At 45.4% G+C, this 25076-nt stretch overlaps 2 protein-coding genes across 6 annotated transcripts in view; one reads left to right on the top strand and one right to left on the bottom strand.

Annotated features, from left to right (window-relative positions):
* The window catches only part of TTC21A (tetratricopeptide repeat domain 21A), a 102818-nt gene extending 97412 nt beyond the window's left edge, over nucleotides 1–5406 (bottom strand). Inside the window, exons 1-2 of one of the 3 annotated variants that reach the window (XM_053266320.1) lie at nucleotides 5151–5300; nucleotides 4503–4632 (exon numbers count right to left, since the gene is read on the bottom strand). In XM_053266320.1, the coding sequence (XP_053122295.1) occupies nucleotides 4503–4632; nucleotides 5151–5177 (157 nt within the window). In that variant the 5' untranslated portion in view covers nucleotides 5178–5300. Of the gene's footprint in view, nucleotides 1–3165; nucleotides 4072–4502; nucleotides 4633–5150 lie in introns of those variants that run through there. The other 2 variants (XM_053266319.1, XM_053266322.1) reach the window with 2 other exon arrangements.
* On the top strand, nucleotides 5367–24762 carry GORASP1 (golgi reassembly stacking protein 1). 3 transcript variants are annotated; one of them, XM_053266326.1, is made up of 10 exons: nucleotides 5794–5852; nucleotides 9232–9312; nucleotides 13093–13246; nucleotides 15162–15365; nucleotides 16197–16283; nucleotides 17174–17304; nucleotides 19817–19967; nucleotides 20471–20606; nucleotides 21471–21620; nucleotides 23284–24762. In XM_053266326.1, the coding sequence occupies exons 4-10, from the start codon at nucleotides 15246–15248 to the stop codon at nucleotides 23559–23561; spliced, it is 1053 nt and encodes a 350-aa protein (XP_053122301.1). In that variant the 5' UTR covers nucleotides 5794–5852; nucleotides 9232–9312; nucleotides 13093–13246; nucleotides 15162–15245; the 3' UTR covers nucleotides 23562–24762. The 3 variants fall into 3 exon arrangements, with proteins under 3 accessions (XP_053122300.1, XP_053122301.1, XP_053122302.1); XM_053266325.1 differs by lacking the exon at nucleotides 13093–13246 and having other exon boundaries at nucleotides 5367–5852; XM_053266327.1 differs by lacking the exon at nucleotides 13093–13246 and having other exon boundaries at nucleotides 9232–9308.
* Nucleotides 24763–25076: the final 314 nt, after the last annotated feature.

The raw sequence follows: 25076 nt of genomic DNA, 5'->3' as shown, positions 1-25076 counted from the left end.
ATACATAGATAAAAACACACAGAAGCAGCAATAAAACAATCACGTAAAGGCCTGGATAAAAAGCCAAGATTTAACCAGCTTTCTAAAAACTGTGACGGAGTCCGAGGAGTGAATGGCCACTGGGAGAGCATTTCAAAGCCTGGGGGCAGCAACAGAGAAGGCCCTGTCCCACGTGCACAACCACCAAGCCTCCCTCATTGTTGGCACCCAGAGCAGAGCCCCCTCAGATGATCTCGTCAAGCAGGCAGAAACCCTTGGGAGCAGGCGGTCCCTCAGGTATCCTGGGCCTAAACCGTTAAGGGCTTTAAAGGTCAAAACTAGCACCTTGAATTAGACCCAGAAACACACTGGTAACCAGTGCCGCTCTTTCAAAATAGGTGTGATGTGATCACAATGGGCAGCTCCAGATAGAACCCTAGCGGCCGCATTTTGTACAAGCTGCAGTTTCCGGATATTCTTCAAGGGCAGCCCTACGTAGAGCGCATTGCAGTAATCCAGCTGTGACATGACTAAGGCATGTCTAATCCCTTCTAATCTGTGGCCAGATCTGCCTTCTTGAGAAAGGGACGCAGCTGGCGCACTAGCCGAAGCTGTACAAAGGCACCCCTGGCCACCACCTCCACCTGAGCTTCCAAAAGCAGAGCCGGGTCCAGTAGTACCCCCAAGCTGCGTACTTGCTCCTTCAAGGGGAGTGCAACCCCCAGAGGCGTATCTAGGGGAAATAGCGCCTAGGGCAAGCACTGAAATTGCGCCCCCTGTCCAAACATCTGACACCCATCTTTCAGATAACTTTACCATAATATTAGCTGAAAAATACAAGTCAAGCTCGCTAATCTTTTAATATTTCAAAAACCATTTAGCAGTGGACGTAGCCAGACCAAAAAAATGCTGGAAAACTACAAATTTCAGTATGCTGGAGCTCATGAAATACCCAAATATTATGTGGAGGTGTACTTGGAAAACTAAACAGAAGTGCCTGTCTAATTCTCTACTATGCATTGTAGCATCACTATTACATAAGTTTTAAAAATAAATGGAGAATTTGACTTTCCCCAGATACTCTGGAAATAATTAAAGGATATGCAGAGTAAACTGTGTCTCTGCTTGGAATATATTCTAGTATTTCAGAAAGACAGTTAAAATGAGAGAAAGAGAGCAAGAAACTTCCAGTGGGCCTTAATACTAAGGATTTCACACCGATTCAAAGACAAACTCACCATTAATAGGCATATTATTAAGACATCAAATTTAACTCACTTATCACAAGAAGCAAAGTAAGAACAAATGAATACAATTCTAGCACGTAAACTTCAGCTCAGTATTCACAAGCCCTGACTCTCTGTACATGGTGCCAAACTAAATATGTGTACAATGACTTATATTAATTTAAAAAAAAAAAAAAAAAAAATTACCTGTAGCCTCTTCTGGGGGCTTCCTAATGGCGGGGGGGGGGGGGGCTTCAAAGGTTTTCCCTCCCCCTGTTGGCCTCTAGGGCCTCACAGGGACCATTTGAGCATGTGCAATGGCCATTAAAAAAAATTTTTTTTTTAATGGCCACTGAAAACAAAATTGCTGCCGCACATGCTCAAATGGCCTCTGCGAGGCATGGCATGGCCTAGGGCCTCACAGAGGCCATTTGAGCATGCGCAGTGGCCATTTTGTTTTCAGCAGCCATTTTTAATTTTTTTTTAATTTTAGAAAAATGCCCCCCCCCTTCAGGTGGAGCCCAGGGCACGTGCCCTGCCTGCCCCACACTAGATACGCCCCTGGCAACCCCATCCAGAACCGGTAAAATCTCCTCATCCTGATTGGCTCTCCTACTGACCAACATTATCTCCATCTTATCTGGATTCAGTCTCAGTTTATTAGCCCACATCCAGCCCATCACGGCCTCCAGTCCCCGATTCAGGACATCCACTGCCTCCCTAGGATCAGGTGACAAGGAGAGATAGAGCTGAGTGTCATCTGCATATTGCTGACAACTCAGTCCAAGTCTCTGGATGACTTCTCCCAGCGGCTTCATGTAGATGTTAAACAGCATGGGGGACAAAATCGAACCCTGCAGGACCCCCCAGGCCAATGGCAACGGTGCCAAGCAGTAGTCCCCCAGCACCACCTTCTGGACCCTCCCCCCAAAAAGGAACGGAGCCTTTCTTAAACTAAATTAGAGGCTTTCTGCTCATTTGGGCTTTCATGCTGGTTTTGTTGTTTTTAGATTTTGCTTTGCTTTTAGGGTGATGTCCTTCTAATGTGCTTATTGATTATTGTCATACGATGTGTTTATGAGTGGTCAGTGTGTTTGATGTCGGTGTGTGCTCAGTGCAGTCCTGGGCTGGTAGATAATGTTGGCGAAGAGTCCTTGATTGTGGTGCACATCAACATCAGTGACATTAGGAAATGTTGTTGGGTAGTGTTGGGAACCAAATGTAGGTTGCTAGATAGGATGCCCATGTCCAGGACTATCATGAATGCTGTCCCAGGATGACGTGGTCATGACTCCTGAGCCTGACAATGACTCACAGGATGAGGCAGGGTTTGAGGGGCCCTTGCCTCCACCAATAGAAACACCAGCACCTGCTGATTCCCTCAACATACCCTTGCCTGCGTCATCTGAAACAGAAGCAAATCTACAGAAAAATCTATTTCTCCTTATCATCATCATCATCATCATCATCATCATCATCATCAAGAAATGGCATTCACTCCCTAAATGATTGCCTATGGGCAGTAATGGGCTGGATGAGGTAACAAATTGAAGCTGAATCCAAGCAAGATGGAGGTGCTCATTGTGGGGGATCAGAATTTGAGGGATGAGTTAGATTTTCCTGTGCTATATGGTGTTACACTTCCTCAGAAGGAACAGGTATGCAGCTATGGTCAGGAGCGCTTTCTATCAGCTTCAGCTGATTTGACAGCTGCGTCCATTCCTTGAAGAGAAAGATCTCAAACAGTGGTGCATCAGCTGGTAACCTCTAGGCTTGACTATTGCAATGCGCTTTACGTGGGGCTGCCTTTGTACGTAGTTTGGAAACTTCAGTTAGTTCAACATGTGGCAGTCAGACTGGTCTCTGGGGTAACCTGGAGAGCCTATATTATGCCTGTTTTTAAAAAGTTGCACTAGCTGCCAATATTTTTCTGGGTGAAAAACAAAGTGCTGGTTATTACCTTTTAAAGCTCTAAATGGCTTGGGTCTGGGCTGCCTTAGAGAGCGCCTTCTTTGGTACAATCCTCATCACTCGTTAAAGTCATCTGGAGAGGTCCGTCTCCAGTCACCAACAGTACATCTGGTGGCGACTCAAAACCGGGCCTTTTCTGTAGCTGCTCCTGGCCTATGGAATGCTCTCCCGGCATATATCTACAAGTTAGGCTCGCTGTTGGGCCTTTAAGAGAGCCCTAAAAACTTACTTGTTTGGACTGGCCTTCCAAGGTTTTTAATTTTTTTAAAAAAGTATTTTAATTGGTTTTAAATGGTTTTGTTTTTGCATTTTTATATTGTTTTTAGCACTGTGTCTTAAATGGTATGTTTTAATGTCTTTTTAAATTTGTTGCACACAGTCCAGAGCCATTGGATAGACAGTTTATAAATGAAATAAATAAACAAACAAACAAACAAACACCCCAATCCTCATCTGCAGCCACCCAGCTATGCTCTAGCCAGCCCTTAAGAAATAGGGTGCAGCCCCTTCAAGATATTCCAGGCTTGGGAGGGGCTGCAGTGCTGGCTGTGTATATAAGGCTTTGGTTTGCCTCCACTGTTTGCTGAAGCAATTTTGTTGTGAATGTGTGCCACCTTGTTTCTGCTCCTACTCTGCTTTTAGATTCTCTGGCTTCTGACCCTTTCTTGTTTTTGGCCCTGTCTACTTCTAATGGACTGATGCTACTTCTTTGGCTCCTGATGCTTTGCTTGTTCTGACTCTGACCTTGCCTTATCCTGTCTTTGGCTTCCAATCTCCTGCTTGTTTGGCTTTGCCTTGTCTGCCCCAATGGACTAATTTTGGGCTTGACCCCTTGCTGGTTTGACTCTGACTTGCCTGCTTCCACAGTGCGCTACCTACCACACCTGACCTACACAGGTATGATAAGGACCTCCAAGGTAGCATTCTTGAAAATGCTACCTGTTCTATGTGTAGAGCCAGCTGGGCATGTGGAGCTGAGCTGTAGATGGATTGGTGATTTGTCAGGCATAGGGGAACATTTTGGGACAAGCTGCACTGAAGCATATTTGAAGGTGTATTATGTAGAAGTAACCCTTACAACAACCCTGTAAACTAAGTAATGTTACCCCCGTATTGTGTCTGAGGAGCTGAATCTGAGAGGGAGTGGCTGCCTAAGGTCACTTACTGAACTCAGGGCAGAGACAAGATTCAAAATGCGGAAATCCTGATTCATATAGCTCAGCTACTATGCTACACCAATGTAATTTGAGTTTATTCTAATTGCCAGTCTGAGGATGTGTGTGGGGGTGGGAAGATACAGGACAGCATTCTAAATTTCCTGATTACCCAGAAGTAGGGTTCCAAATGCTTTGAAAAACAGCAATACTGGATCATAAGCATGTTTCGCCAGTTCGATGTTTGCCAACTGAATGACATGGTTGAAGTATTTCTCTTGAGCATAGAACAGAATTCTAGCCTTGAAGGGGAGAGAAAGAGAAGAAAATTTACAGATTTTGTTCGATTCACTGTATTTACAGCTTAGAGTGACTAATGAAAACTCAGCAAAGGAACCTTAACCTGCAGGCATTGGCAGGAGACAGGGGCACTCCACTTGCCGATTTCAAGGAGCTCTTCATGCCACTAAAGCAGACGAGTTAAAGGGCTCTTTTCTCTCTCTTTTGTGGTCATTTTGCTTGGGCAGAGCTGGGGGTGGTGGTGGTCAGGCGAGCTCTAATCTCTGGGAGCCTGGCCAATGTGCAGAATTTGGCAATCTCCCGCCCCTTTTAATATAAATAAAAAGGAGACAATTCCCTCCACAGGATGATTGGTATCCTATCGTTACGTTTTTGTACAGAATGTTAGCCGCCTCCAGCAGCGCCCCCTGGAAAGGAGGCGTAGGTCGGCTGGGCAAAGGACAAGCGAGCTCGCAAAGCGAGGCTCGGCGGCCAGCCGCCACCAAGCCCCGAGACATTTCTCTTCTCCCTCTCTAAGTACCAGGGCTTGAGGGTCGGCGTCGGCCATGGCGCTGACAGGAGAAAAACCACCAACGGCCACAACCGTCACAGCAACGCGGGTTCTCGCCCCGCCCCAGCGGACAAGGCACGAGCCGCCGTCCCCGCCCTCCGCTCGAGAACCAATCGTCGCCCTGCGTGCCTAGCGACCATGAGTCACGCCCCCTTCCTGCCCCCGCGGCAGAGCCGGTCTGGTGCGCAGCCGCCGATTCGTTGGTCGTCATCCCAGCACACTGTAGTATCACTTTGCCATATCACACTAGCCTATCAGAAAGCCCTACAGTGTACCACTCGTTGATGGATATGGCAAAGTGATACTACAACAGCCGTCGGCCCAACAGGCCCCGCCTCCCTTCCAAGCCGCGCGGGAGGAGCCCGCCCATTCTTGATGGCCCCGCCTCCCTCCGTCCAGTCCACTGGGACGTGAGCGCGCCGGCGACTCTATGGTCCAGGCCCTCCCTCTTCCCCATCCCATTCCCTCCGTTGTGGTCCGGGCGTTCGCGCATGCTCAGTCGCTGCTGCGGCGTTGGCCGGGAGGAAGACGAAGGCTGTGGATGGAAAGCGAATGGCGGCGGCGGCTCCTCCTCTCCCTCTGAGCGCCTGAGCCTGCCTCTCTGTAGCCATGGGGCTGGGCTCCAGCTCCGAGGTTCCTGATGGGGGCTCCGAGGGATACCATGTGCACGGGGTAAGGTCCCAGGTCCCTGACAGGACGAGGGCGAGGTTGCTGGGCCAGGAGGGCTTGGGCAGAGCTGGGGGGTCAGGCGAGCTCTAATCTCTGGGAGCCTGGCCCAGGTGCAGGATTTGGCAGTCCCTCCTGCCCCTCTTCATGTAAAGAAGGAGACAGGGTTTTTTTGGGGGGGGGATGTGGTTTGTCAGTCCTGACCAAACGGAGCCTCCTTGAATAGAAGCAGTCTATCGCTGCATTCCAGCTGCCGGGGACCAACGGCAGGGGGACGCCTAGGAACAGGGAAAGAGGAATATAGAGGAACATGGGAAGAGGAAAACGGGAGTTTCTCTCCTTTGAGGACTTCCCAGGGGCCCATGCTGCATTAGCCAGAGTGCTAGGCTTGATGGATGGTGGGCCTGAACCTGCAGGGCTTTCCTTATGTTCTAAGAAGCTTGCTGGCGCAGGCTGAAGAGCTGTGTAGTCCAGCATCCTGCTTCCCCACAGAGGCCAACCAGACACCTCTGGGTAGCCCACAAGTGGGGCATGTAGGCAAACAGCCCACTCCTGCCCTCGCTCCCCCACGGTTGACATTTGGAGACACGTGGCCTTGAACCTAGAAGCTTCCCTTAGCTATCTCGGCTGGAAACCATCCATGGACTTCTTGTCCTTGAATTTGCCTAATCCTCTTTTAAGCCCTTGAAGCTAGTGTCCACGGCCACATCTCCAGTAAATTCCATAAATTAAGCATTGTGTGAAGAAGAACTTTATTTTGGCTGTTCTGAAAACCCTCCTGCTCCACTGCTCTCTTGACTTTTAGACAAAAATGAAAAGCATGTTTCTTCCCATAGGTTTTTGCTGTGCAAGTTTGCTGTTTAAATAGATTTGATACAGATTGCTGGTTTTGGATTATAGTCCTATAATACGTTGTTGTTTTATTATTGCTGTAGTTTTGGTGAGCAGAAGAGTGGATATAAACATATGACCTCAATTTCATATATGAGTTCTAGTATTTAATGAGAGGGAAAACTTCTTTTCCATGGCCTGCACACTGTGCATAATTTCATAAACCTGTGTCATCATAATCTGTGTGCCTTGTTTTTGAGCTGCTTAGGATCATCTGACAGGGTGCTCTTGGAAGCAGAATACTGGACCAGATGAAGCTTTGATCTAATCCAGCAAAACAATTCTTACTATGAAAAATCCTTAATTCCTAAAAATTGAATATTGGCCCCCTGGTGGTCAAATATTTTTTATCTGCTGTATATAATGTCTCATAAATCACTGAGACTACCTCCCAAACTGTTGACATTGGCTTATTGGAATCTGAACTATTTCATCTCCACCCTTGCTTTGGCTGTGTTTGAATGTGAATATGAAATATAGTAACAGGAATGCATCTGTCTAGCCGCTTTTAAAAGATCACAATTAAAATGCTGGATTATTTAATCCAGAACAGCTGTCACCACCTGGTTCTGCACTTTCTACATGCCAGATCCAATCGATTTTTCTGGTCTAGCCTGTCTTTGAATTCTTTGTAAAGTGCTATGTACATCCCTCTATAGATGATGATAGAGAATGTGTAAAGAAGTCTCAGTTTGAGAAAGGGAAGATCCTAAAATGGATCAAAAGTTTTATTTCTGTGTGACAAATATGTTAATACTTCCTTCTACACAAGAGTGACCACACTAGATTTCTCTCCCCTCTCTTCTCTATTCCGCCAACTCTCTAGATATTCTGATACAGTGAATACATCAGCTCTGTAATGTCTCTTTGTGGGTGAAAATACTTAAGTCAGGTCTCGGCACAGCCTGTACCTTTTCTTCTTTTGTGTGCAGAAGCTATGAACCGTGACTGTAGAGATATTGTAATGTTCCATTTTCCTTTTCTTTCTTTTTTAAAGAAGCTGTTCAGGAGAAATAAGATTTAGTGTTTGCTGCTGCTTTGCTTATAGACTTAGAGATCTGATAGCTGATCCAGAATTTAGTACCCTTAGAATGTTCAGCTTTCTGTTTGTATTTCAGCCTGTTCTTATCCTTGTGGTTGCAGAGGAAACCCTGAAAATATAAAATGATTGTGGAAGAAAGTGAAGTCATTCTGTTAGACATGCCATGAGGCACTATTGCATTGTCCAGCCATCTGTCCTTCTCCCATAGTTACTATTCTTTGCCACATAAGACTACTGGGCGTAGTGGCTGGCCACTTCCTCCAGAATTTGGCTTGCTTTGCTATACGGTATTTGCAACTTCAGATTGTTGCACAGTCTTAATATGTATGTATGTATTATATAACACACCTGTGCACATTATGCCCAGTGAATGTTTCAGGTAAAGTTGTGTAGTAGCCAGAGAATGGCTTAAGAGCACATGATTGTGTTAAAGCTAAGTGAGTCTAGGCCAAGATGGGAAACTCCTTGGGTGCCCTGTTAAACCTACACTGAACTTCTGCAAGGAAGGGTGGCATATTATGTATGTATGCCTAGAGCCTTTGCAGTCAGGTGGTAGATAAATACAAATAATGTGTGTATTACATTGATATCCCACTTTTCCTCCAAAGAGCTCAGGATGGAGTACAGGGCTCTCTTTTCCCTGCTCCCACTGTATTGTCACAACCTTGTGAGGTGGGTTAGGCTGAGAGATAATGATTGGCCCATGGTAACCTAGTGAGCTTCATGGTTTAGTGGGGATTTGAATCTGGATTTCCCTGGTTCTAGTTTGACATTCTGATCACTACCCTGGTTTTCTACAAATTGGGAAGTAACAGTTTTTCTGGGCACAGCTGAAATATGGGAAGCCTTGATCTTCATGTCTGTCAATTTTTGCAGTATAAAGGATGACCATTATTTCTTGTGGCTTTTAAGGGCTATATGATATAGTTGAATAGCCTGATGATTCTCCTAGGGGCTCTTGCCTAAAGTGCCTGAAAGCAAATCAAGCATGGAGGCAGTCGTGGATCAGTATTTTGCCTGCTGGATCTTTACATGTAGCTCATGTCCAAGGAATTTGATGTCTGCTGAAGAATCACTGAAGCTTAATGCTTTTGCATGCAGTGTGCACACTACACAGTATTCCTTCTCCACTGTGTACTCTTCCCAGCTGATTCTCTCTTCTGATTATTGTAAAGTTGCATATATCAGATGTTCCATTATGATGGCTCATGGCTTCTTTTTGAGTGGAAGGGAGTTCTGAGGAATGTATTTACCGTCTAGCTGTGGTATTTTTGCTCCAGGCCAGAAAAACCTCTCCCAGCTGCTGATGACAGGTTTCTTGTTGTTGGCTCATAAACATGCTTGGTATGAACACTCTTAGTATTAAACTGCCAGCTTTATTTAGACTATGCATACTTGCACCAGTGTTCTTTTCATCCAGTTCACATACATGTTAACTCTGCAATTTTTCAGGTTCAGGAAAACTCCCCTGCTCAGCATGCTGGACTGGAGCCATTCTTTGATTTCATTCTCACTATAGGACACACCAGGTTGGTAAGTCCCTTTTTAATTTTTTCAAAAAACCAACAACAACGTGGACTTGTAGGTATCTATGCTTGTGGTATACTATAAATTAGTTTGTCTCAGGACTTGTCTGAAGGCATCTGGTACAGCCGTGTTGCTTAAACTAAGCAAGTCTGGATCTGGTCAGTGCTTGGATGGGAGACTCCCTGGGAACCTTTTATTATTTATTTATTTATTTATTTATTTATTTTTGCATTTATATACCGCCTTTCGTTAAAAAGATAACCCCAAGGCGGTTTACAAAAGTTAAAAACATACAATAAAAAGACAATAAAAATATCATGTTAAAAATATAAAAACATAAAAACAGGCATAAAAACAATACAACAAATAAAAACACAAAGAAGCTGCAGTAGAAAACGATCATGTAAAAGCCTGGGTAAAAAGCCAAGTCTTTAAAAGCTTTCTAAAAGCCGTGATGGAATCTGAGGAACGAATGGCCACTGGGAGAGCATTCCAGAGTCTGGGGGCAGCAACAGAGAAGGCCCTGTCCCGAGTGCACGACAGCCGGGCCTCCCTCATTGTCGGCACCTGGAGCAGGGCCCCCTCAGATGTCCTTGTCAAGCGGGCAGCAACCCGTGGGAGCAGGCGGTCCCTCAGATACCCCGGGCCCAAACCGTTTAGGGCTTTAAAGGTCAAAACCAGCACCTTGAATTGGACCCGGAAACGAACCGGCAGCCAGTGCAGCTCTTTCAAAATGGGGGTGATATGTTCCCAACGGGCAGCTCCGGATAAAACCCTAGCTGCCGCGTTTTGCACTAGCTGCAGTTTCCGGATATTCTTCAAGGGCAGCCCCACGTAGAGCGCGTTACAGTAATCCAGCCACGACGTGACTAAGGCATGGGTAACCGTGGCCAGATCTGCCTTCTCGAGAAAGGGACGCAGCTGGCGCACCAGCCGAAGCCGTGCAAAGGCACCCCTGGCCACCGCCTCCACCTGAGCTTCCAAAAGCAGAGCCGGGTCCAGTAGTACCCCCAAGCTGCGTACTTGCTCCTTCAAGGGGAGTGCAACCCCATCCAGAACCGGTAAAATCTCCTCATCCCGATTGGCTCTCCTACTGACCAACAGTACCTCCGTCTTATCCGGATTCAATTTCAGTTTGTTAGTCCACATCCAACCCATCACGGCCTCCAGCCCCCGATTCAGGACATCCGCCGCCTCCCTAGGATCAGATGACAAGGAGAGATAGAGCTGAGTGTCATCCGCATATTGCTGACAACTCAGTCCAAATCTCCGGATGACTTCTCCCAGCGGCTTCATGTAGATGTTAAACAGCATGGGGGACAAGACCGATCCCTGCGGGACCCCACAGGCCAACGGCCACGGGGCCGAGCAGTAGTCCCCCAGCACCACCTTCTGAACCCTCCCCTCAAGAAAGGACCGAAACCACTGCAACGCAGTGCCTCCGATTCCCATACTCGAGAGGCGGCCCAGAAGGATACCATGGTCGATGGTATCGAACGCCGCCGAGAGGTCCAGCAGAACCAACAGGGACGCACTCCCCCTGTCTAGTTCCCGGCGTAGGTCATCCACTAGGGCGACCAAGGCAGTCTCAGTCCCATACCCGGGGCGGAAGCCAGATTGAAAAGGGTCCAGATAATCCGTATCATCCAAGACCCTCTGCAGCTGGGACGCCACCACATGCTCCATCACCTTGCCCAAAAAGGGGAGGTTAGACACAGGTCTATAGTTGTCCAGGCTGGAGGGATCAAGGGAGGGCTTTTTTAATAGAGTTCTTACCACCGCCTCCTTAAGGCACGATGGCATCCTGCCCTCCCTTAATGAAGAATTAACGATCACCTCCAGCCATCTACCTGTCCCCTCCCTGGCAGCTTTTATTAGCCATGAAGGGCAAGGGTCAAGAGCGCACGAAGTCGCCCGCACACTGCACAGGATCTTGTCCACATCCTCAGGCCGCACCAACCGAAAAGAATCCAACACAACGGGACCAGATGGTACCAAAGGCACGTCTGCTGGAACTGCCAAAACTCTGGAGTCCAGGTCAGCACGGATGCAAGCGACTTTATCTGCAAAGCGACAGGCAAACCGATCACAAAGTTATGAGTTCCATGACTGAAGAAAAGCAAGATATAAATTGATTGAATGATTATAAGCTAGTGTTTACAAGCAGTGTTCTAATTCTTTTCACCTGAGTGCAGAATGAGTTTTGTTCTGGGTGGCAGTATCAAGGCAGTGTGTGTGCATACAGAGTGGAACCTTCCCAATTCAATCTGAGTGGGATCTAAAATTAACTGAGTGCACATCAAAAAACATGCATGCCTTAGAGGGAATGCTGTTTGAGAGTAGAGGTCCTTGGATCAAACCTTGCTTTGAGAGGTGCTGCCTGGCTGCCCAGGTGCTAAAGAGGCAAAAGGAATTTGGAGAAGGTGGCATTTGTGACAACAGAACATGCTGGTAGACCAGACCACTTTAGAGGATGGGGGCTGAGGGGATCCACCACCACCGATCATGCCTGCCTCACCAGCTTGTTAAGAGTTCTTTGAGAGTGTCAACAGATATGTAGATAGAGGTGATTCTGTTGACACTGTGCACTTGAGCTTCCACAAAAGGTTTGCTGCATCTTAAAAGGGATATTGCAGAATCGGAAAAAGTCGAGAAGAGGGCACCCAAAATGATCAGGGGGTGGGAGCACTTTTCTTACAAAGAGAGGCTACAGCGTTCGGGCTTTTTATTTATTTTTAGTATTTATTTATTTAAAGTATTTCCATCCAGCCCCTCCTGTAAACTATTGATCGGGGCCGCTCACAAAATCAGCAAAACAAATAGACTATTAAAACAATATAAAATTAATGGAAATTAACTAAAACCAAAAGCAGCGGAGACATGACATGTGCATAACAGAGGCTTACAAAATTCTGCATGGTGTGGAGAGAGGTTTTCCTCTCTCTGTCACAACACTAGAATGAGGGGTCATTTCATGAAACTGATTGATAGAAGATTTAGGGTGGACAAAAGAGGAAATACTTCTTCACACAGTGCATACCTAATCTAGAGAATTTGCTGCCACAGGATATGACGATAACCCCTAGAGAAGATGGTTTTGAAGGGAGACTAGACAAATTCATGGAGGACACATCTGTTAGGATGGCTGGATGCTCCAGGATGGTCCAGCAGCAGTGTGCTCCCCAAAAGAAGCAATGGTGGAGGAGTGTAATTACTTTCAGGTGCTGCTTTTCAGTGGCTTTCCAGAGGCATCAGGTTGGCCACTGTGGGACAGAGGGATGCTGGACTAGACAGGCCTTGGCCAAATCCAGCAGGGCTGTTCTTGTGTTCTTATTTCTCTCTCAAAGTGACTGTACCAGAAAACTAATTGTTGATAAAGGCTATAACCAGTTATGGGTTCATCTGCAAGGGAGTTTGGGCATGAGGGAGGTTGTCTCTGTGCAGAGGCTGGTCTTGGTTCACATGAGTTCACAGTAGCCACTCTGACATTGCATTAACCTGCCTGGTGGCCTTTGTTTGGGTGGGGAGGAGAGGGATTCCCTAGAACAGAAGTGCCTTGATTGTTAAGCTGGGCAGCTCTTCTTCACTCAGAGCAGTTGAACCTGGTAATGGCAGGGCCTGGATTTGCAAGGAGCTCTTCCCTGTTGATGACCTTGTGCACTCATGAAGTCCTACCAGATGTGGCTGGCAGCGAGAGCCATTGGGAAAGAACCCACGTTCTGGTTCTTTTAAATCCTTGTGGGAGGCACAGCTGCATCCTTTACTGATGTCAGTTTTCCTCTGCAGGATCGATGATGGCCACGTATACATAGATATGGAAAAGTGCTGCTGACAACAGGCTGGCTAGTGGCTCTGGTTGTGTGGTTTTGCAGCACGGAACTGGAATCACCTGGGGAGTCCTTTGTGCTGCTAGCATCTCATCTCTAGTTCAGCAGAGCAGGTGCTTGAGGCACGCTGAAGGGATGCTGGGAAGGTGGGACGGGCGTTGTCCAGTTTCACTGTCACGAAGCTTGTGCCAACAGTTGTTCAAATATGACCCTGTCAATAATTAACATGTTGCAAGCTGCTGTGAAGATTGGCTTGTGTCTCTTAGGGCCGGCAAGTGCAATTTCACTTGATGATGACGTGGCATAACTGTGTTTTAGGTCCTGCTTTTGTAATCTCCTCCTCCTCCTAGCCATGTTGACTTGGAAGTAACTCCTATTTATTTCAGTGAGACTTCCTTTTCTGGAAGCTTGTTTAGGAGTGCAAGTTTACTTTTTTAAACACCCCAAAGCAAACGCTGCCTAACTTTTTAACAGGATTATTGGTAGGAGCTAGTATTCCTAGTATCTTCTAGATGAGTTGATGAGATCTGCACAAGAGGTGGGGGAAGGCAGGGAGTTGGATCTGGCCATGGGGATGGGGAGGTTAATTCTTTCTTCCACAACATCTTTCTCCTGATCAAGATCCCAAGTGTCCCTGCTCTGTCTTTTTCCCTGCAGGGCAAATGGCAGCTTCTTGGGCTATACAGGAGAGTTTGATTAGGAAACCAGCGTGGGGGTGGGGTGGGGGTTAAGCCCCACTTCCTCCACTGCCACAATACCAATACAGTTCTATCCCTGTAACTGTTTTGACTCTTAAAACACACATATGCACACACACTCCTGCAAACTCCCCACTTTATAGGGCTCCCGTGCTCTCTGATGGCTGGTCCTGTGGCTCACAGGAATTTCTCTAGATTCTCCATTACCACTCTTGAACTCTTCATTAATTTCTCAATAAAGCTTATCTCTCAAAATTTACTGTTAACAGATTTTTAAAAAATATATAAAATCAGGATAACTCCTAATTGACATTTTTTTTGTTTGACTTCTGTGTCATTTCTGCTTTGCCATTTTTCTTCCACAAAGTAGAAATAAAGAACAAGCAGGAAGAAAAAAGTTGGAGGAAAATTTCCAAGGGGTGGGTGGGTGAACCCCTGCAAAGTAAAAAGATAAGGCTGCCATATTTTTCTAAGCAGTTAATTATTTTTAATGCTGATTGCTGGGACAAAAACCTTCAGTCTCCAGTTCTGGAATTACTGAGATGTGTGTAAACTTTGGTGACTTTTTAATAATTTAAAAAGTGGAACAATACAAGTAGGTAGTACAGCACTGTTGAAGTTATAGAAGGATGCTGCTTCAGTGTCTAAATGATTCCTAGGGACTGCAGAAATGAGGAAGAGCAGACTTCAGCCTCTGCCTTCAGCCAGAGGACTAAGGGCCACTGGGAATTTGCAGCCTCTGCCTCTCAGGAAGAATACCATGGCAGGAGGAGGGCCAGCCTGGCCCCAAAAGTAGCTGCAGGGAGCTTCTTCCCTCCCTCCTTGGCAGAAACTCTGTCCCAGTGCTAGTTGCTGCAAAACTGGCTTTGGAGGGAAAGGACACTTCGGCCTTTTTTATCTGGAGGAACAAAGTTCACGAAATAGTTTTTCATATTTTTAATCTGTTGTAAGCCACCTTGGAGATAATTTAATCAAAAAGCAGGGCGTAAATCTTCAGAATAAATAAACTGGAACCATGTGGGATCAGAGCTAAGGTCTTCAGCACCTGGTTCTGAATGAATTATACTGACGTGGGAGATTTCATTCAGCTGCTGTAGCTGCTGGCCATTGATAGATCTTTTCTCCATGACAGTTACTGGAAAAGATTCATTGTGGAGGACAAGTTGATCCTCTGGCCTCCGTTGGTTTCTGGTGTTGCCATTCTGTCCCCTCATAAAATCTGTGGGAGTGATTCTTTAGATCGTTTGTTCTTGGTGTTGCAGTTCTGGCAGCCCCTTGGCCGCTGTGTCCAGAAGCGGAGTTCTAAAATATCCTCTCCTTGTGTTTTTAGAATAAGGAAGGTGACACCCTAAAAGACCTGCTGAAAGCCAACGTTGAGAAGGCTGTAAAGCTGGAAGTCTACAACACCAAAACAATGAAAGTGCGTGAAGTGGAGGTGACCCCCAGCAACATGTGGGGAGGGCAGGGACTTCTGGGAGCCAGCGTGAGGTTCTGCAGTTTCCAGGGAGCCAACGAACCTGTGTGGCATGTGCTGGTAAGCAAGAAACCGGGGCTGCCTTGTAGCTCAGCTACTTGGTACTGCATTCAGGTGCCTCCCCTGATGAAGGGTGAGCAGAGGTCCTTGTCTCGGGCTGTTTTTAAGCAGCACCTGAAAACACTTCTATTTTATCAGGCTTTTAGTTCCTAATGTATTAAAAGTTTTGTCGATATTTTAAATTATTTTAAATGATCTCTTGTTTTAACTGTTTGTTTTAAATCTGTAAACCTGCCAGAAATTTGTACATAGGGTGGTATAGCAATGCAATCAATCAATAAGGAAGGACTCTTTCTTTTGACCGTGGCCTCTGGATGTCTTCTTCCCTCCCTGGCAGCATTGCCTTGAATGAAGACGGTGGTTTTATAGCTTCTTTCCCTCAGGTCGCTCTTTCCACACTGGTTTGTTAGCAGTGGTGCATTGCAGAACCTTCTAGTGTGCCCTTGGGTGGCACTAGTTGGGCCTCACTCTGCAAAAAAAAAGCATGTGCCCTAAGGCAGAGCTTCCCAACCTTGGGTCTTGAGATGTTATCAGACTATAACTCCCAGTAATCCCCAGCTGCAGTGGCATTCAGCCGCTGTCGGTGGGGATGATGGGAGTTCTAGTTCAACCAGACCCAAGGTTGGGAACCCATTAGCATGCACCCAACCCTCCCATCCAGCAGGATCTCAGGATGGGATCAGTAATGGTGGAAAAACTTTCTCTTGGGGAATTCATCCACCATTAATACCTTCTCATAGGAAATCAATTTGAAAACCTCCAAAATTAAGGTTTTTGCTGTATGATTTGTTGAATCAGTGTAGGTATCATAACTGTTCATTCTCTCTCTAGGATGTGGAACCAGCTTCCCCTGCAGCCTTAGCTGGCCTGCAGCCTCACACTGACTATATTGTTGGATCGGACCAGATACTGCAGGAGGCAAGTGTGATAGCAGGCTTCACCGTGGGTTTACTAAGAGGCGTTACTGCAAGTTCCAAGTTGCCCCCCCCCCAACAACACAAAAAGTGGATTTTTTTTACCCTGTTTATAAATCAGGCTACACTCTAAAGCACAATTTAAAAAAACCCACCCTGAATTATGTGTGAAATGCTCCCAGATAGCTCGCAGTGACTTTGAGGTAAATTTGGCTCATAAGTGAACGCACACCCTCCATTCTGAAGGAGATGTGAACTAAAAGCTAGGTGTGAAAAAACACCTGGCACTTTTAGGTAGGGGTAAACAGGGGTGTTTTCAGTTATTGATTGTCACACTTCAGCTATCCTGCTTGTCTCCTCTCCTGTGCAATTTCTTCATGATACTGGCTAAAAGTCCCTGTTCAAAAAATTGTACCTCTCTTTAAATACCCATCCTCCTCCCCATCCCAAGACTTGCAATAATGTCACACCTATAATTTTGTGTGAAGAGAGAGAGAGAGAGAGAGAAAAGATGGACCAGTTTCCCCAGAGTTTTAGCCTGAATGTTTTCTGCACGAGTGGGAGGATCTTAAAGCCATTAGTCCCAGATGAAGGCCTGCCCATTCCCTCCTATTCCCTTCCCAAAGGTGGTTTTCTTCTTCTTCTTCTTCTTGCATCCGGTCATCCTCCTTATCTTCATCTGCAAGGTAAAACCCTTTTGCTTAATGCTCCAGGTTTAGCCCTTTCTGCGCCACCCATAGCAGGCAAAGGCTTAGGGAAGAACAGTTCTTTTACTGGTGGGTGGGGCTGGGTGGTCTTCTGTCCTGCAGCAACCGGACAGCTGGCAATGACATAATGCAGGCAGATGGAGTGTAGATCTTGTGTTAATGGCAGACTTATTTCTCTGTTGCTCAGTCAGAAGACTTCTTCTCACTGATAGAATCCCACGAAGGGAAGCCCTTGAAGCTGATGGTCTATAACACAGAAGTGGATTCCTGCCGGGAGGTTTTTGTAACCCCTAATGGAGCCTGGGGTGGCGAAGGAAGGTATGGTTCTGGAAGAGACGGGGCTTGGAGATGAAGTCAGACTTATTCTCGGCATGACATGCTTCAGAACTTATCCTTGTTTAGTAAATATAATACTGTGTCTAATTTTAACCTGATACTGAGTTTTGGCAAGAATTATATTGGTGTCCTTGAATCAACATGTGCTTTACTAATAAGAGAATGAGCTCCGTATGCTTATGCACTGTAAAACCAGGCTGGTTTCTGTGTGTTGTATTACTGCTGTGTAACATTTGCCAAGCTGAACTAGGCTCACCTGCCATACGTTGTGGTCTGAGAGGTGCTTCTGTTTGATGTATAAGGCCGGCAACAAAATGAAGCCTTTGGTGGCTCACAACCTGTTCTTGAACATCTTCAAGAGCAACTTGGGAACAGGAGTGTACATGTTATGATTTTTCTTTTCCCACCTGCCTCTGCTTTTTCCCTTCTAAAAGCATTTTGTGTCGTCATGTTCAACTCCTGAGACAAAAATAACTTGTACTCCAGCCACCGCAAGCTTTGATGCTGAGACATGGCGTGCCTGCCCCATGTGCACAAGTCCCCCTTCCAGGGCCACTGTGCCTTGTTCCTGCTGCATTTCTTTACTACTCACAGCTACTGTGCCCTGCCCCCTGGTCCTGGCTACTATGGACCCTTATGGGAATCCTGCATAGCAAGGCTGCCTCTGCCTGGTAAAAATGCAGTGCCGGTGTCATGAGAAGTAACTAATTCACATTCAGTGATCCTGAATATGAAGTATGTTTTGGGGTGTTGGTCTCAAAAACAAATAAAAACAAATTTGGGGACCCTGTGAGGTGTGTGAACTCTATACACGTGGGGTGTATGGACTGAAGGGGAGAGCCTCCCCCCACCGTACAGACAAGTCTCCTTGGGTGCAAGAGGAGGCTGAACCCTTCCTTCCCCTTCAAAGTGCACCTCTTTTGGTTCCCCACTTAGGGCAAGTGGCAAAGAGGAAGCACCCATGTGCCATCTGATACTGGTTTTTGTTGCTGGGAGGAGAAGTCAGGGGCTGAAAACCCTCCCCAGTGGTTTTCTGCAAGGGTTGGGGAGACCTTGTTTCCCATTCTCCCCCATCTGGACTTTACTACTACTACTACTACTACTACCACCTTTTCTACAATATTTATATACCACTTGTCAACCAAAGTTCTCAAAGCGGTTTACATAGAAAAATAAATAATACATCGTCACACAGAGGACCCTCGTTGCAATTACTGCAGTCTCAGTGTTCTACTTAGGACTGTTTTTGGAAGGGATTCAGGGACCACAATGGATGCAGAATGTTACAGCCAGAATTCTGGTGGGGGCTGCTTTTCAGGGGCATGTTACTCCTATCTTACATGACCTGCATTGGCTTCCTGTATGTTTTGGGTGTGATTCAGGATGCTGGTGGTTCCTTATAAAGCCCCAAATGGTCTGAGCCCTGTAAGGGATAACCTCCACCCTTGTGACTGTGGCTGGCCCATCAGATATGCTGGAGAGGCTCTGCTCTGCAGACTGACGCCTGCTGAGGTTTGGCTTGAGAGCACACAAGACTCTCCCTTTCCATCACAACACCTAGCCTCTGGAACTCTCCTCTGGGAGAATCGTATGGTGTAATCTCTCCTGGTTTTTAGACAGGCAGTGAAGACTGGATCGTTCTGGTTTAGGAGGGGATTTATTTTGCTATTTTTAATACTGTTGTGATTTTTCTTATTTTGTTAGGGTTTAGTGCAAGGGTTTCTACCTTGGGTCCCCAGTCATTGGACTACAGCTCCCATCATTTCCAGATGGGGATGATGGGAGTTGTAATCCCATCATCCTCAGTTGCTTGGAGATGTAGTCCAACAACATCTGGAAACCCAAGATTAGGAACCCTTGGTTGTGTATATTAAATTTTGTGCTGTATTTTCATACTGCATCCTTATGGAAATTAGCCCTAATTAGGGGGGTCCCAGGTTCTTTATTCTGTGGGTGGGGGGCAGTGTGGTGAAGAAATATTGCTTCTTGGCCCTGCCCATCTACAGATTCCCTGGTCTCTGTATAATTCAACATTAATCTAAGAAGACTAATCTTCTCTCTCTTTTCTTTGCTTCCCTTCTCCCTATATCCCCCCCCCCTCCCTTTCCCCTTCTTTCAACTGGCTCCTGTCCTCTGGGGCATTTATTTGTTTGGTTGCAGTCCTTGCCTTCTGTCTCCCCACCCCCACCCCCAAGCCAGGTACACTAGTTAAAGCCAAGCACCCTGGCTACAGTACTGTGTGCTTAAATTTGTTTTCTGAGCTACCTTGAGGGCACATCAGTGCAGATAGAGGGCACAGAAATTGAAGTAGTATTCCTGTTTGGGACGTCCTCCTGAGATTTGGCTCACAAGTGACTCACTTGGTGCTCTGTGAATCCCAGCTCTGAAGACCAGGGGGCAGACTTCTTTAGTATGCTTTGTGTTCTTGCTTTCTGGCAAAATCGGCAAATGTGAAACTCTCTTACCCTTTTTTGTTTGTTTTCGTCTTGTACAGTTTAGGGTGTGGCATTGGATATGGCTACTTGCACAGAATTCCAACACAGCTGGCTGTACCAAAGAAAAAACCAGAGACTGGTACCCCTTCTGTGTCTCCTTCGCCCTTGGGGGACACTCCTCCCGAGCCACCTACCAATGGCTATACAGAGGTAGGCATTTCATAGTGAAAGATGCTTTGCGGGTTTGGATGGGGTTAATATGCAACAGCTTGTGGCTGAGCTGTATTTGCACACCATAAGTGATCGTGTGCAAGTGGCTGTTTGTCCTCTGCTTTGTCTTCCAGAAGGGATGTCCCATTTGGCTGCCTAGAGGCTAAGTCAGATTTGCTCTGGGGCCTCCTGGGTGGCAGTTGCATTCCTTGAGCATCAGTGGTCTGGTACTCGTGATCTTGTTGCTTTGTAAGGTCTACTGAGTGGGCTGGCTGGTTGGCATTGCATTGATTGTCCTTTTGGAGGCAGAACCCTTTCCCCCCTTGGAAACTGGCTATTCTTTCAGCTTAGCTGGCTTGAATTCCCTGTCCATCTTTCACTAGGAGAAGGCAGCTAATCATGTACTGGGGGAAAGACATCTCACCACCATAGTAAGATGGTTTGGTTATATATGTGTTCCTATGAAATATGTAACACTTTTTTCACTGTCATATTTATTTCAGACACCTCTGTTGGCACCTACTTCCCAAAGTGAAGAAGCTTCACATTTAGACTACAGCACAGATCAAAGTGTGAATATGTATTCGTTAGAAAATTCTCTTTACCCTCCTCCTCCTGTCCAGAGAGTCATGGACCCAGGTAATCTGTGTTTGCCTGTTACTCTTGTAGAACATAATGTTGGCTGTTCATATGCAAAGCTCTGTCTGCAAAATTCTGCATTAAGCTGAATTAGTTGGCCTCTGCCGATTATGCAGTTTCTTAATTTGCATAGTACAAATACGGATCCGCAGCAATGTGTTGCAGTATATCCCTGTGCCTAAGCATGGTGAAGGTTTTAAGCACCTTTCTCCCTCAGGTACCCCAAGTGTGCCAGTATCTTCCTCTTGCCCGCAGGTACTTCAGTTATGTGTCCATTAGATTTCCAGCTCTTTAGAAATATAAGATATTCTGCTCATGGGAAGGATCAAGGAAGCCCCACCGGTGACAACTGAAAATCCTTACATAGCCACATATAATAGTTAGAAATTTGCTTTTCTAAAGAAAAAAGAAAGCTGGAATTCTCATAGTGCTGAAATCAGCAGCAATTGATGCCAGTGATACTTGCTAGTTCCAGATTTGCTATGAAAAGCTGACACCAGTGATTAGCTGAATCACGCCTTAGTCCCGTGATTTCATGATGTGCCATGGAATACTATCTTGAATGCTATCTTGTCCAGTTTCCTGCAGCAAGAGAGGATCCATTCCAGCCTCTAAAGTCTCACATAGCAAAGTGGGAGAGAACATCATGCCAAACAGGCTTGTAGAGGCATACATGAATTAGTGCTACCACTCTAGACTTCAGTCTTTTCCATGGATTTCAGCATCCTTGGGTCAGGTTGTATGTGTATGTGGTAGTGCTCTGAAGATGTGGCTTTGGTAGTATTCAGAAACATTGAATAAATTTCAGCATTAAGTTGATGCGTTTTATTTCTCTCAAATTCCTGGTGTCATTTTTCTCTTCAGGTTTTATAGATATGTCTGGTGCTCCCTTTCCTGAATTAATTGACTTAGTGAAAACAGTCAATGTGCCTTCCTCTGCTTCTTTCAACATGACAACAGACTCTCAGGCAACAGATAGCATACTAACGGACAGTAGAGCTCCTTCATACTTTGGTAAGCACATTCTGAAACCATTAGTTTACTTTTGAACGTGTGTATGTGGCAATTTAGAAGCTCACAAAATGGCAGCCTTTACTACATGGCTGTAATAAAACTTAGTAGTCCTAGATCAGATTAATTCTTATCCTGTTTTTCCCTCTGCTCAGAAGGTACAGTAAGTGTCTAACAAAAAGAAGAAGCGCAGTCAGCACAATTACATAATAATGTAATTTGAGGTTGGCTTTAGCCTGTCCTTGGCAAAAGCCATTGTAAAAGAATATTATAAAACAGTAGCACACACTTAATAGCAGCTTGGTGAACTAAAAGGTCTTTATTCTCCTCCCAAAGGTGTGGAATGTTCTTTCTGCCCTAGGCCAGCTCACTAAGTGGATCAACAGAGATGTCTTTTGGTGTGAACAAATAGCTAATGGAGCCAGCCAGCTTAGCTCTTTGAGGAACAGGTTGGGGGAGAGATGGCTGGAAGGGGTGAGGGGATATCTGCTTCCTCCCCCCGCCTTCCCTGCTGCCTGTGGACTTTTAACCAGAGTATTATAACCCTAACTGAATTGTTTTATAAATAGTTGTGACTTGTTTTGAATGTGTTTAGAGTCTACTAGCCATTCTGATAAACAATCCTCCTCCCTCCAGTAGCAAGATCAGTGCTAGATGAAGCAGCCTTATGCTGAGTGAGACCACTGATCCCTCTACATCATCTTCAGTGGCCCAGTTCATGTGATCATTTAAATCTAGGTTTAATGTTGGTAACTGACACTAGCACAATTCAAGAAACTAAGATTCATTTTGGGACACAAACTGATAGTGGTAATCTTGGTGTGAGTTCACTGTGTCATGTTAATGTTCACTACTAACTTAAACCTAGATTCAAACAGTTATGTGAACCAGGCCAGTGACTGCCTCTGAACTGAACTAGAATGAGAATTGGAAGGTGAAAATCTAAGATACAAAATGACCTGGCTGCAAAAACTGCTGTGCCCAGCCCAGAGCTGCTCTCAAGTGCTGTCACCGACTCAAAAAAACACGGGGAATGGGGAGAGAAGTATTACTTAGCTGACCAGTCTAGATACTCTGGGAAAGCTAGTTGTCTGAAGACGCAGGCAAATCAGAAGAAAACACTGTTCATATTTTAACGTGGCTGAATGAGGTTGCAAGATAATTATGCTATTTGCTTTGGCTGAATGCCACTTCCCTCAGTTGTTAGTACCATTTAATCTTTTGAGGGCTGTAGCCATCGCTCTTTGCTCTATTATCTAAGAGAACATCTTCTTCATTATGAGCCCCCACCACCCATTGAGGTCGTCCAGAGAGATCCGCCTCCAGTTGCTGCCAGCTCATCTGGTGGCCACACGGGGATGGGCTTTCTTGGTTGCTTCACTGAGACTGTGGAATGCACTCCCTACTGAGATACGATCTTCTCCATCTCTGACAATTTTTTAAGGGCCTTTGAAAACCCACCTCTTCAACCAAGCTTTTACAGTTCTTTAAAATTGTAAGGTTTTAATTTGTAGGTGATTTTTAAATGGTTAAATAAGTTTTTGTATATATTCTATCTGTTTTATGCTATTGTTAACAGCCCAGAGATGAAAGTTTGGGGCGGTGTACAAATTTGATTAATAAATGAATTAATATTAAACTAAATAGATTTGAACTTGCTTTTCAGACCAGGCCTCTGTTCTAGTCTCGGAAGATTCCGTTTCTTATCCAGAGGGCTCGAGTCCTCGGCCAGAATCGGAGGAAGAAATGCCTTCAGTTTCTCCATTACCAACCCTTCCTATGGATATTTCTGTTGACACAACACCTAAAGCAGATTTCAGTACTCCAGAAACTGTTCTGCTGCCAGGTGGGACTGAGAACCCCATTTTGTCCAAAGCATTTCAACCTAGTGATGAGGAAAAGGTTCAGGAGCTGGCAGAAGAAACTGTACAGAATGAACTTTAAAAATGACACCCCACCTTCCCAGAGCTCTACAGCCTGCTACACGCTTTAAGGACATCATAGTTTGATGGCCAGAGACTTTTATTCTGTTACAGCACCACAGGAAATAATGTAAGTTCCAGCTGCCTTCATCATCACAGCCAAGGTTCAGTCAGTTGGCTGATAGGTTTGAACATCTGTCTAAATCCTGCTCAGTGCTGACCATTTGTTTGACTTGTGAACAAGTTAAAAAACCAAACTCCAACTGTGAGAAAAGCTCAATCTTTCTATATTAAATTCTCATGTTCAGCTGCAAAAGTGCAGTTGATAACAAGGCCATAAAGTGTGTAGTTTCAGTTGACAGCTTGTTAGCCGCTATTCTAGGTTGCAGTTTTAATTACTTCTGAACTTTTCTTCCTGCCACTTAAAGTTTTATTTCGTAAATAGTTAGTGAAATGATTATTTTTCATATTTTAAATTTCTGAAGAATAATTTTAAAACTTTATCTTTGATACCAAGGCAGAAATCTGCATTAAAATATTTTCATAAGGACACTATCCAATCAGCTCAAAGGTACAGTACCAGTTTGCAAAAGAGCTGCTGCAGGGAAACAAGCCCTCTGGATGTAGGTCTATATATGGGATCATACCCATATATTAACTTGTAGTTTTAGTTTTGAACCCAAATACTCTCTGCTATCCCATTCAGTAGTTTGATTCAATAATCTCACTTACTACAGCTGATGGAAAGCAGTTTCTGAAGAGCAGTTTAAAGATGAAACCACTATAAATTGGTAGGGTTTTGTATTTTATTATTGGGGTTAGATGCTGGTGAAAATGGTCTCCTGGGCCTTTGAAAATTAACAAAGTACACATATTGCAAAATACATTAATAGGATGTTAATTTGATTTCAAAGTAAATAAATGCATGCTGGCTTCAAGTGTGTGTGCCTTGAGCAGATCAGCCACTGGCACGAAGTGGGACTGTACCTTTAAAGCAAGGCTCTGTTGCTTCCTATGGGAGTGGGCCCCTTCTACTTGCCCAAGTTCTGGCACTAGTAATTTAACAGACTGCACTACTCTGTCACCCAACACAGTTTCAATATGAATGATGGAAACGATTGTGATTATATTAGCTGTGATGAATGGCATCTTCTGAAATTGTTTTTATGAGTCACCTTGATTCTCTGGTTTCTTAAATATTGGAAATAAACTCTCTTAATGAGTGTTGTTTTTACAGGTTAGAAATCCCATTCCCAATTTTAGCACAGTTTCCATTGAGAATGGAAGAATACCAGGAGGCTGATCTTGTGAGCAGCCAAGACCAGTCTGGGGCAGCCTGTGGAAGCTGACTGAATCTCAGCAGTGCCTTGGTGACAAACCCATTTAGGGAGCCCATCTCTCAAGCAAGCACTCCCTTAACCACATTTACTCCATAGTCTGTCAGTGCTGGCTGCTTGCCCCGGGTGGGGTGGGTCCCCACTGTGCACTCATGCAGTGTGGCATCTCTGGGGACCAGGACACATTGTTCCAGGCTTTG

Source organism: Hemicordylus capensis, chromosome 6 (genome assembly GCF_027244095.1).
Source record: "Hemicordylus capensis ecotype Gifberg chromosome 6, rHemCap1.1.pri, whole genome shotgun sequence".
Classification (NCBI taxonomy): domain Eukaryota; kingdom Metazoa; phylum Chordata; class Lepidosauria; order Squamata; family Cordylidae; genus Hemicordylus; species Hemicordylus capensis.
The sequence above is the reverse complement of the archived record's forward strand: the minus strand, read 5'-3'. Positions and strand labels throughout refer to the sequence as shown.